The 13,320-nt window shown below is 40.0% G+C and overlaps 1 protein-coding gene across 1 annotated transcript in view; it reads right to left on the reverse strand.

Annotated features, from left to right (window-relative positions):
• LOC136849174 (uncharacterized) overlaps positions 1-13,320 on the reverse strand; it is a 110,946-nt gene that overhangs the window by 81,890 nt on the left and 15,736 nt on the right. The window contains exon 2 of the mRNA XM_067122285.1: positions 3,912-5,457. Within this exon, the coding sequence (XP_066978386.1) occupies positions 3,912-4,935 (1,024 nt within the window). The 5' untranslated portion in view covers positions 4,936-5,457. The remainder of the gene's footprint in view (positions 1-3,911; positions 5,458-13,320) is intronic.

Raw genomic sequence — 13,320 nt, forward strand, 5'->3', positions numbered from 1 at the left:
TGGCATATGCATGCTTGTGATCAGTAGAAGGGTGAGGAAAAAGCAGATAAGAGGCACTTGCAGATGCTCAGTTTCAGTAAGATCCTCTCTTAACCTCCCATAATCTTCCATGGAAGGTGAGCAAGATCAAGCAGCTCAAAGACCAGCCAAATAAGCAAGGAACTGATCTCTAACTTTCTTTAAGTCTGGCTGAAAGTTGATCACAAACATTGATGACAACATGACAAATTTTTTAAGTAGTTTGTATTTTTCATAACATACAAACCTGAGGTCTTTACATACGGGAAGTAACTCAGTGAGCTGGAAATCTGGTCATTAAACTTTTTGCAAGGTTGTTATGGTAACAGTTACCTATGGTAGGGGCAGAAGTAATACCCACCAAGTCGGTCTGCACTCATTTCTACTCAGTTTACCTTTTTGCCCATGTGAGAGAACACAGACTGGCATCTTTTCTACAGGAAAAGGGATATGCATAGGAAATATTGAAAGATAACTTCAAAGGGAAGACTACCCCAACTTCTCCAGCAGTGGGAAAACCAGCAGTACGAAAACCATGAAGGAAGAAGAGAAGAGGGAGGACAGATGTTACCCTAGTGCTCTTCTGGAGATGATAAGCATAAACAAACACACAGAACACTGCTCTACTATCCCTGACATAGTCGGCAACTATCAAACACAATACAGGCAGTCCCCCAGTTATCGGCGGAGGTTCCATTCTGATGGTGTGATGTTACCGAAAATCTGTGATATTTGGGGCTTATCAGCGCCAAAAATCACCTATTTTTGGTTATTGGAGCCTCTGTTAGGTATGTATCGGCACCAATACCTAATTATTGAAACAGAAATCAGCGGTTTTCGTCATTAGACAAGCGCCGTAAAACCGGATCGCCGATAACCGAGCCCGCCAATAACTGGGGACTGCCTGTAAAATAATAGTATTATCATAAGCTTCACAACAAGTTGAGATCAGTAACTCCATAAAAAAAAAAGTTAAGTATACCTTAGTTTTACCAGACCACTGAGCTGATTAACAACTTGACCTAACGATGACAGAAGAAAAGTTGGGTTGACTGTTAGTTGAGAGAGCAGTTCTCTTACCACTCACCTACCTACTGATAGTTACAGTACTTACCTTGTTACCACGCTTCAATAAACAAACTAGCTATCACAAAGGATACTCTTAAGGGGTGACTAACTAATTTGGGGTCAGAAAAATCAAAATTTTAAAAAACAGCTAAAGTTCCTCCCAAAGCATTCAAGAATCCATTACAACACAGAAAACACTGTAGATCAGTTTGTGGGCTGTTGGGACTCCTGGGGACATCGAGGGTGTAAGGAGCAGCTGGCCTGCTGTGTAGCAAAAACTGTCCCATTTACTCAACCATAATGTTCATTTTACCCAGTAAAAATATGTGATCATGGTAAGGAATCAGCTTTTTTGGGAACTCTGGTTGTTATGGTGACAATTGTAGGTACACAGGCAGCTACTTGGTAAATGAGACTTCAGTTGCTCTCAGAAAGAGAATGGGAGATGAGACGGCTCCGCAATTTGCTCCATACCCAGCCTTATCAAGTCTCTTGAAACTTTACAGGCAAATAATCTCAAAAGTTATTTTCGCATATTCAAATATTCATAGAAAATCCAATATGCACTCTATATTATTGAAACTTTGGTATTCTGTTAATAATGCTAAGGCAACTGAATGTTCACATTCAGATATTTCCAAACATAAAAAGAAAATGAATATAAATGCATTGTCACTGAATATTTTATGATGTCATTTTGGCTTGCATAATAACATGGCCACAATATATAACATTAGATAATTAAGGAAACACTTTTATGATGAAGCATTTTGACACTTTCAAACTATATTCACTAAAAATTAATTTATATTAGTCAAATATTCAAGCTGCTATAACAAAAATAAATATAACATTATGACGTCATAACTATGTGGCGTCATAACTCAGAACAATTAGGCCTATTCTCATACATAAAAACAACAGTAGCATGTGGTAATTTAGGAAGTTTCAACCCTTAATTCATGGAAGTTTTTTTTATAATGATTTTTTTTTTTGCATCAAAGTAACTAGACACCCCTTAAACAAATGTATTACAGAGGCCTTTATTCCCCCAGGAACAAACAAAAATCAAGTATAATAAGCAATGAAAACTTTGCGCACGATAAAAACAACCAATCACTTGAGAAAACATAGCATAAAACATAGTACCAAACTGAAATAAGTATCAAAACAATTAACCCTTTAACGCCGACTGGATGTATTTTACATCGACAAAAACTGTCTGTCGGGTGCCAAGTGGATGCAAAATACGTCGACTACAAAAAGTTTTTTTAAATATTTGCGGAAAAATACTTATAGGCCTCGTTTGCGAAAAATTTTAAATCACACGCCTTGAGGGATGCTGGGAGTTCACGGATCACACTGTTGTTTTGTTTACAAGCGTGACCCAGCTGTGCATGAGCAAATTTCTTTCTTATCCCAAAAGAAAGCATCAGCTAACTCTGCTGAAAATCTCAGAAATTCTTTAGTCACTTTGTTGTAATTTTTGTACCATTTTCTAATAGCCTTTACATAAAGTTTTATATATGAAAATGTGCGCAATTTCATGTAGAATACAACAAAAAATAACTCATGGTTGTAGCTTTATCAATTTTGACATATTTTCATATAAATCATGATAAAGTGCCAAAATTTCAACCTTCGGTCAACTTTGACTCGACCAAAATGGTGGAAAAATGCAATTGTAAGCTAAAACTCTTACATTCTAGTAATATTCAATCATTTACCTTCATTTTGCAACAAACAAGAAATCTCTAGCACAATATTTCGATTTATAGTGAATTTTTTAAAAACTTTTTTTTACGTCCGCACGTTACAAATTCATGCATCATTTTGTGATAATATTTTCTCTGTGTTTCTTTGATAATTTTACAATTTGTTATATACCAAAATCATCGCAATTTAGTGTACAATTCAAAAAAAAAAAAAATTACTCATTAGCTTTAACCGTTTTGCTCACAGCGCGATTTGTATACAATTATATATGCAATTTTTTTTTTGCACTGTCATATATTCCAATATTTATATATGATGATATTTATTTTCATTTCTGATGGTTGCATACTAAGTTTCAGGCAATGAGAAAAAAAGGAGCCAAAAATTAACTCTTAATCTTAAAAACTAAGCGTGCTGTGATTTTTTTTACAAAAACTTTTTTTCCGCTTTGGCGCTAACTCTCAAACGCCGTCGGCATACAGCACACTTTTGTAAATAGAGGCTCAGCGTTTAAGGGTTAACAACTGGTAATATACAACCATGGATACAATGACTTCAAAATGAAAAGTACAGAATGTATAACTTGGTATAATAACTGCTTACCAGTTACCAACCATCTTCCCACAAAGTTACCATCACATTTACTATAGCCTAACAACAAGAGTATAAAAATAAAACATCACCACGGAATATAAAGAAACAAGTTATGAAGTAATGAAGTGTAACAAGTCATGAATTAATGAAGTATAGGGAACATGAAATGGGCACGAAAATGGCAAGTTCCAGGAGAAAAACTAAATAATAGTGTTTGGACTGATCCCTACACTTGGAATGATTTTACTGCTGTTAGACTTGATGTGCAAATGACAAGGCATGATCTCTTCTTCTGGTGTAGGAATGTGCCTGAAGAATGAACTGGCTCACATTACAGTTACTGAAGAATGAACTGGCTCACATTACAGTTACTGTAAAGTGATGGGTTTGTGATAAAACTCAACTAGTACTAGTTTGCTTGTGATTAGCTGGTTTGATAAGCACTGTGTAATGGTTATTTCAGAATTACTACAAGTTAAAATTAAAATGTATGAGAAATTTCCACATTTACTTACCATCTTCAGCGTAGCACTTCTTCCAAACATCATTCATCTTGCGATATAGGGGACTGTATGACAAAATATACTCAAGCTCTGATAAATTAACATCCTGGGAAAGGGTAGTAACTGCCTCACACAAATTACTAAATGGAACCCCTTCCACCGAAGAGTTTTTTATCTTGTTAAATGCTACTGCAATGCAAGACTCTATTCTAACAAGCAAAACATACTCTGTAAGATTTGTGACACAAATCTGCTGATTCTTTAAACTTTTTAACCAAGAAACATGGACCTCATAGATATTTCTGTAATTTTCAACATCACAATTGTCTTTCAGTTTCCATGTATATGAATGAAAATCCCCTTTGCTGAGAGACTTTTTCTTTTTCTTCCTGCTTTTATGTGCAATGACAATTTTTTTCACAACTTTCTCCATATCTTTTGAAGATTGAATAAACTGACCAGAATCTTGTGCCATGGTGGTTCCATGATCATCACCTTCACTTGATGACTTCAAAGCAAAAGGGACAGATGTTGAATCAGCAGAATCTATACAGGATGAGAAGGATATTGAATTTTCATCTTCCTGAACATCCATTTCTCCCTGAGCTTCTTTACTGTCACCACCATCTGTGCATGAATTATCTTCGGAATTTCCTTTCTTACTATTCAACAGATGGCTCTGTACATATGACTCCTTATCTATGCATGTATCTTTCAGCTCAGTCTCAATTTTTTTGTTGTTCTCAATTTTTTTCTGCAAAGTTGTATCATGAATAAAGCCCACAATGGAGCAATTAAAATTCTGATTAGAATCACTGGAAATCAACTCGCCACCATTCTTTTGCTTTAAAATATTATTTGAAGTGTCTGCTTGCAAAATGTTATGATCCTGTGAAATACAGTCATTACCAGTATTTGGCTCAGGAAATTTGGACATACCCACAGGAACAAGATTCTCTTGTTCTGCCTTGTTGACCAAAGTATTTTCAGTAAAGTAACTGTCTTTGTTTTCAGTGCTTATTGGTCCCCTTTGCATTTTCTGGAAACTAAACAATATGCCCTTAAGATGATATCCACTTGTTCCCTCATATTATACAAAGTTCAAATTTTATAAAATTTTACATGCAAAATTTCTGGGTTTATATATGCAATCTTTGTTAATCTGCATTATCTCTGAATCACTTACAGTACAGTACTCATAAATGCTTACACAGTCACTAAAACTCTCAATGTTATCAGATTATCTACAGTTCTGTAATTAATGCCATGTTACTGCACATTCCTTCCATATTGTCACCGCCTCATGATGCTATACTGAATGATTTTCTGATCATGTCACACAACACTGACAAAAACACTTTTTCTATAAATAGATTCTTTAAGAATAGATTTCATGTTCACACATAATGCTGGTGAAGGCAATGTAAATCTCTGCAGTAGCACAATTTTAGTCATATCCCACACTGATTTCAGCTATCTATCATTGCTGCACTTCAAAATACTGTTTCATGTAAAGATGTTTTCTTGAAATTTTCAGTACTGTACCAGGTTCCTGTACCTGAAATTAATAAAATAATTATCATAATATTGATAAACATAGAAGACAGAGAAAAAGCAATTCTCTACTTTTGGGATATTTAAGATATGACAAAAGCTAGTTTATCATACTTACAGTTCACTGTCATTTCTGATTCACAAATGAAGCTACTCAAATTTATATTAGTTTTCAATCCTATGATCTGCATCTGTAAGTCGAGGATTATAAAGCATATCGCTGTATAGGGTATGTCTAATTATTATTCTTTAATTGTTAAGTGGCAACATAAGTTGCATTTCTTATCCTATCTGATAAAATATAATCTTTCTATCTTGCAATGGAACAGTTTCATGTTTGTTTACCTTTTTGAACTTGTATCAGGTATATGACTTACACACACAAATTACTCTTAAATACAGATAATCATATGTGTATGATTGGTTTGCATTCCATCATGACTAACCACAAAATGAAATATTATATGTAAAACTCTATTAAGGTATAAAGAAATACTGTACGGTTATATTCCAAGTGATCATAATCCACCCATCCTATTAGCCTGTATCAATGGAACTGAATATCCTCTGTTTCACATAAAATATCTAACAAAACCTAAATCTTCAGAAACATGACAAATTTTGAATCAATTTTTATTTTTCATAACTAACAAATCTGCAGTCTTAATGCAAGGGATAAACTCTCTAGCGCCTGCTGGAATCCAGCAAAAAATATCACAAGGAATCGGTGGCAACAGGAATCAGCCAATAGGGGAGTAGTAGGAGTAAGTAGCACGACCTGCCTTACCCCCCAACTACACATCATCATGCCAATTTCCTTCCAGCCCAGAAAAAGAATGAGGGGTAGCTTCAGGTGGGCCATATACGTTAAGACAGCAGGTTTGTTGGTTATGAAAAATACAAATTGACTTAAAATTTGTCATTTGTTCATATACAGAACAAACCTTTCGGTCTTAACATAAGGAAAGACTTACTCTTGGAGGAAGGATAAGAAAGCCTTGGAACCAACTGGAGGTTTGGCCCACCTGGGATCACTTCCTGGCCAAAGGTAGAACACAGGAAGGAGTCATAAGCCTCCGATCTGTTGAGCACAAGTCTACTGAACAGACACACATCTGGGCTAATAGACTAAGTAGATACATATCTACATTATGTCTTGGAGGATGGCAAAGAACTGTTGGACTCTGCCCCCCATCCCCAAAAGAACAGGGGCAGCAACATCAATTACAAGCTCTCCCAAACCCCCTCAAATCTTCTAAAGAAGAAATCAAAGAAGAATGAGAGGGAGAATAATCTTCATGACAAGAAGCAGTGGCAAGAGGAGATTCTGGTATAAAAGAGGTGGAAAATAAAGGAAGTGTTATGCCTGCTGCCAAGGGAGGTGAAAAGACTTCCCAAGATGGAGCCGTCGGTTTCCTCTCATATTTCCTCTTTCTAAAGAAGAAAAGTAACAAGAACAAGAGTTGTTCCCAGACCCAGGGCATCATCTCTGATGTCTGGGAGGCTTAGCTTACTCACAGGCTAGCATTTCAGTAAATTAAAAAAACACACGGAAAGCTCAATATCATACAGAAATCACACAACAAAAAAGTAAAGAAAAACCAGGCCACCGAGGCATAATGTGGGCAGGAAGTACAAAATACTGTAACTGGCTTCTTGAAAGAGAGGGTACAGTAACGTCTTGCTACGAAGGCAGTCAGAGAGAAAACTGGCATGATGATGCGCAGCAAGGGTAAGGCAGGTCTCACTGCTTCCTCCTACTCACCTATTGGCTGACTCCTGTTGCCACCAAACCCTCGATATATTTGTAGCCAGACTCCAGCAGGCGCTAGAGAATTTATCTCTTACATTAAGACCAAAAGGTTTGTTCCATATATGAACAAAAGTAGATTACAACGAAGGAAAAATAAATAAAACTAGGTTGTAAAATTTGTTGTGCCATATCTGGTGCCTAGTCTAGATGAGGTCAACAAAATCTAAAATCTAACTCCCCATCTTGTAGCAATTTATAATATAAAAAATACAATTTTTAAAGTGATTTGTATTTTTCATAGGTACACAAACCAGAGCCTTTTATATAGGAGTATCTTCGGCTTGAGCTGGAACAACCACAGACTTAGTAACAAGGTCATTAACTGGTGGTTATAAGGGTGAGTGGAGGAATACCCCCTTACTCTCCTTCTGTCACTAACTGCTTTTTCTTTGGCCATAGGGATAAAGTAGGTGGTGGTGTAATTATGATAAATACCTTTGGTTTGTATACCTGGGAAAAATGACATTTTTATGATACAATAAAGTTTTATATACTGTATAAGTAATTACATGGCTATTGGTTCCTAACCTACGGCAGCTTAAAAATTCAGATTCACATGGTGGCACTTCTATCGTTTGTGTGTACATGATAAGGTCCTGCCCAATATCCAGGCCTTAAAGGAGCAACTTAGCAGAGAGCTCAATTCATTTCATGCTCTAATGTCCATAAAAGGCTAAGACGGCGGGCTCCGCTCACGTAATTACTTACTTGGTAAGTATATATAAAACTTTATTTTATAAAAATGTCATTTTTATATAAGTAACTTACCAAGTAATTACATAGCTGATTCACATTGTTAGGAGGTGGACATATTCTACTCCCAAGCATTAAGTAAGTAATGAATTTGAAATAGAAAGGTTGCTAGCATTAAATAAATGTTTGTTGTTTCCTTACCTGTTGAGAGAGCTGCTGCAAGTAGGTACTGCCTCTGGTCAGCACTTCTCTCAACCTGTGGTGGGCGTGGCAGTGTAGCCAAGGGTCGCCCCTGCATTAGTGGGAACTTTGCAGCGGAGGAAGTACACCGTATGCTGACAAAGTTTAAATGATTCCCTTGCCCATAAGAACAACATTATCACCTACACCACAGAATTAAAACCACAACCCAAATCATTAAAAACAAAACTGTTGGGTACTCCAGGTACAAAGTACCCCCAACCCCAGGCTTCCCACAGACTCAGAACCTTAATTCAAGGCAAGTGGACAGCAAAGGAACTGAGAGTTCTCTATGCTTCCTCTCCCAACACCATGCCAGCCATGGATAAAGGTCCTAAAGTGTTACAATTTTCAAACACGGTCTCTGTCTCCTTGAGGTAGTATGAGGCGAAGATGGATTTGCATCTCCAGAACGTTGACTGCAAGATCGTAGAGAGACAAGTTATGTCTAAATGCCAGGGAAGTAGCGACCGCTCATGGGACGGACTAATTATACATCATGCAACCACCCGACCAGGCAAACTTTAAGGTTGGCCAATTTAAGAAAAAAACACATCAAAGGATAGTGGAAGATATGCAAATGCACATGGTGTACGAAAAAAAATTCTAAAAAAATTTTCCCTACCTTCCACGGGAAGTTGAAAATGACTATTTACAACCCTGTGTGTGGCCTCTTTTACAAAATAATCAAATTTTACCAAGTTATACATGTTTTTTTAATAATTTATTTTATTTTGTAAAATTATAACTACAGCTCACAAAATATCATAACAGATAAGAAATAAAATCAGTAACAAATTCAGAGTATATATGTTGTAAAATATTTATGTAAATATTTACTGAGATCGGGAGATGCAGTAACTTTTTTGGAGGTATACATGTTTTTTCTAATATTTCTTTGCACACTTTTCTTTGCAACATTACAATTATAACTGACATCATATCATAAAAGACAAGAACTAAAACCAACAGCAATTCCTGGGTATATTTATGAGCAAATAAATATAATGACACCATGGGAGAGAGTGGAGCAAGACATCCCCCCATCAAGTCAAGAACAATACTGATCTCCCTGAGATGGCCACAGATTGAGCTGAGCTGAATTCTACAGTTGCCACCATTCATTTATGGGCCACTGAAGTGATGGAAACTCTTTCCCACTCGATACAGCCAAATTGTATGGCATGTAATATTAATACAGGCAGTCGCTGGTTATTGGTGATCCAGTTTTACGGGGTTGTCTAGCAACGAAAACTGGCAATTTTTGGCATCGGATAGCAGCTATCAAGTCCGGGTACCACTCAGCATGTGGCCATTTGGGAGCCACCAGGGTCATTCTGAGGTTCGTGGTGATCATACCCCAATGATCAACTGACGAATGTCAAGAATGTCCCAAGGGTGCTGAAAGGAATCCTCCACTGCTGCCCTCCCAGAGACAAAGAGAGATCACCTGGCCCAGGACCAACTCAGAAAGCCTTGACCATGGCAACTTGATGGAAGGGGAGGATTCCTTGCAGGGTCGAACCAGTGCTTCTAGGCCCAAAGGAACAACCTTATCAGTTGCCAAAGTCTCTTCCCCTAGATTGTTGTACTGATGAATCAGCTTAACAATCTCAATGTATGACCTCTACAGCTCGAGGGTGTCCGCATCCTTGGGGAGGGGACCTTCTGGCCTTCCAAGTTGCGGTCGTCCTGAGTTGTTCTCTCTGCAGGTGAGACACCCTAATCAGAACCCCCATGACCTCTCTCTGACACCCGTGCATAAGTCTGTTCCGGTCCTAAGAATGAACCAGGGGTGTACAAAGGGCTACAATAGGAAACCATTTCCTGATCGTCAACCTGAGTCCTGTCCATTCCATGGGTCCCAGAATACCCCCAGAAGGTTGAAGGAACAGGTGAGAGGGGCCTAGCACCCTTCCCAAACCCACTGGAGGTCAAAGTCCTGGCAGGAGAGCAAGGCTGTGGATGATTGTCAATGCATGGTGACAATCGATGCACAGGTCTGGGAGAGCTCCATCCCATCACACGAAAGTGAATGGGGGCTGTCCCTGGGGGAGAACACACATTCCCGCGAATGTGCTCGGAAGCCATCCCGAGGAGAGTAGACCCGTTCACGCGAACGCAAGCAGGACCTGCCCCTAAGAGAGCAATTGCGTATCGTTGGGCAAGAGCATGGGCTGTTCCAAAGACATGCTGGAAATCTTCTCCAAGTGCGAGGCCTCTATGCACGAATACGATTGAGTGGGGGACCTCCTCCATGCTCTGTCGGGTATGTGGACTCTATAGTCGGCATCGCCGTCATGGGACCCTGACTTCCGATCAACCAAAGCATGGTTCGTAGGAGCTACATCTCAGTGCATCGGAGTTGCAGGGGTGGGAGTAGCCCCTGCATGCTGTTCGCTCACTCTCTCTGTCAGCCACGTCCTGGTCTGGAGACTGTGAACACTCACTGTAGCTGTGCGGGTCCGTGGGAACCCGGGCAGAAGAACCTTCAGTGACACGGGTCGGGGAGACCCAAGCACACGGGGTATCCAAGATATGGTGTGTGACAGCTGACGTTTCTACACAGGGGCCCATAATGCAGATGAGTTTCCAGGGCGAATCCTTGGAGCCCCACGTGGCAGTTCTTTACTAGACATAGGAGACATTTGTTGTCTGGAAATGGTGCCTTGAAAGTCGGTGAACGTGGGGGAACCACATACAAGGACTTGGCTTGTTGAAGCTGAGTCTTGGCTGGTCCAAACATGCGCTGCTTCCATGCCTCTGGGCCTTCTTACGGTTAAGAGCAGCAACCTTTTCCTTCCTCAGGTCTGTCTGCATAAAGGGACCCGTGGAAGAAGAAGTGGAGGAGGCAAAGGCAGGAGGTGACATAGACACCGATGATGAAGACAACGGCGAATGGAGTCTCTTCTCCGATGTCCTCTTGCAGTCACACTTGTGCCTCTTCAACAACTTGTCTAGGAGATCCTTGGAGTCAGGAGACATTGGAGGGGGTTAGAAATTGAAGGAACCAGGCGAACAAATGACGGAGCCTTGACCGCAGTGAAGTTCCTCTGGATCCTGTGACTGACACCGTAGCTCCAGTCACCGAAGCGGTCAAGACAGGTGGTAATTTCGAAGCACTAAGGTGCGTGATCAAGCCCCGCACCAATGGCTCCCTGGGAAGACCAAGGGAGAGCCAGAGGTCTCTAAATTCCTGAAAGGTCTTCCTGATCTCTACCAGACCTGCAAAAGATGGGTTAGTATTGGCTGCCTCCCTTTATCCAGGGGAAGATTGCTCTCCCCCTGACCAAACGGAAGAAGCCCTTGAGCGATTGTGATCGGCCTCTGTCCTCCCCCTGGAACCACTCGTTGCCAAAGCAACAGGGGAAGGCGGGGAAGTGACCTCTCCCCTAGAAGAGATAGCAGCAATGGAGAGTCACATGAGAAGAGACAGGGCGCTATCCGGTGTCCTTGGAAGAGAACATCCCTCCAAGGACGGATGGCAGCCCTCCTGGATTTTCTCTTTCCAGCAAACCGCATCCACTGCTCCAGAGACCAATTACAAAACTCCATAAAAATATTAGTAATGGAGCACACACATTTGCGACATCTTGCGCAAACAGTGTGTGAATCAACCTCAGTGGATGAAAGGAAGCAATTACAACGTCGCTTCCCTACGCCAGGGCACAGATGGGGTAAAGGCTTAGGTGATTCCTGGGTCTGCATTGCAAGGACCAAGAAAACAAGAACAGATATACCAATGTATCAATATGACAAAGCACAACACAACAGGGAAAACCGTGAAGAAGTGCAGAGAAGGGCTGGCAAACATTCGGGCAGAGGAAGACAATGAAATGTTTCCGCTCTGAACGAAGGGTATACGGCAAGTGGTTACGCAACTCAGTGAAAGGAGGTGGTGAGGGTACCCCTAGCCCCTCTCACTGGTAGTTCAACTACTGAACAACCTTGTTGTGTAGAATAGCCGGTTCCAGCTCATGCTGAAGGTACAGTCGACCCCCCGGATTCACAGGCTCATGATTTGTGGACTCAGTGATCCACAGAATTTTCTATGGAACCTATATATAAATTATTCACAGGAAAACTCACCCCTTCACGGATTTTTTCTTTTGCAGATACTTGTTATTCCCAGAATTTTTGCAGATACAGGCAGTCCCCAGTTATTGGCGATCCGCTTTTACGGGGCTTGTCTAGCAATGAAAATCTGCAATTTTTGGTGCCAAAAATCGCTGATAACTGCTTACTGACACTGATAATTGGGTATTTGTGCCGATACATACATAACAGAGGCGTTGATAACTGAAAATCGCTGATTTTCAGTTATCTGCAATTTTCGGTTATTGTCATGACATCAGAACAGAACGCCAGTCCCCGGTTATTGGCTGGGGTTCTGTTCTGATGGTGTGACGATAAGTAAAAATCGCAGACAAGCGAAAAGCGGCAATTTTCAGCACATTTTCAGTGCCGAAAATCATTCGGCTGACTTTTGGTTATCGGTGCCTCTGTTAGGTATGTATCAGTGCCTATAAGCGGAAATCAGCACATATCGGCACCGAAAATTGCTGATTTTCATCGCTAGACAAGCCTCGAAAAACCGGATCGCCGATAACCGGGGACTGCCTGTAATACAGTAATAGTAATAAAATTTAATAATAATACAGTAATACAGTATTAAATAATAAGATTAAATATAAAAATAATAATACAGGCAGTCCCCGGTTATCGGCGGGGTTCCGTTCCCGACGGCGTGATGACAACCGAAAATCGCCGCTAACCGAAAATAGGTGATAATAGCACTGATCCCCGGTTAGCGGCGCTGCTGATAAGAGGCGATCAGCGCCGTTAACCGGTTATCAGCGACAAAAATCTGGTTATCGTCGTCGCTAGACAAGCGCCATAAAACAGGATCGCCAGTAACCGAGGCTGCCGATAACGGGGACTGCCTGTAATAATATAATAATAATAATAATAATAATAATAATAATAATAATAATTATTATTATTATTATAACAATAAAATACTACTCTCTCTCTCTTTCTCCTTTCCTTTCCCAGTTTCTCTCTCCCTCTCTCTCTTACTGAGATCAGAGAATTTTGATGAATATGTAATACAGTATGTAT

The sequence above is a fragment of the Macrobrachium rosenbergii genome, chromosome 20, assembly GCF_040412425.1.
Source record: "Macrobrachium rosenbergii isolate ZJJX-2024 chromosome 20, ASM4041242v1, whole genome shotgun sequence".
Classification (NCBI taxonomy): Eukaryota; Metazoa; Arthropoda; class Malacostraca; order Decapoda; family Palaemonidae; genus Macrobrachium; species Macrobrachium rosenbergii.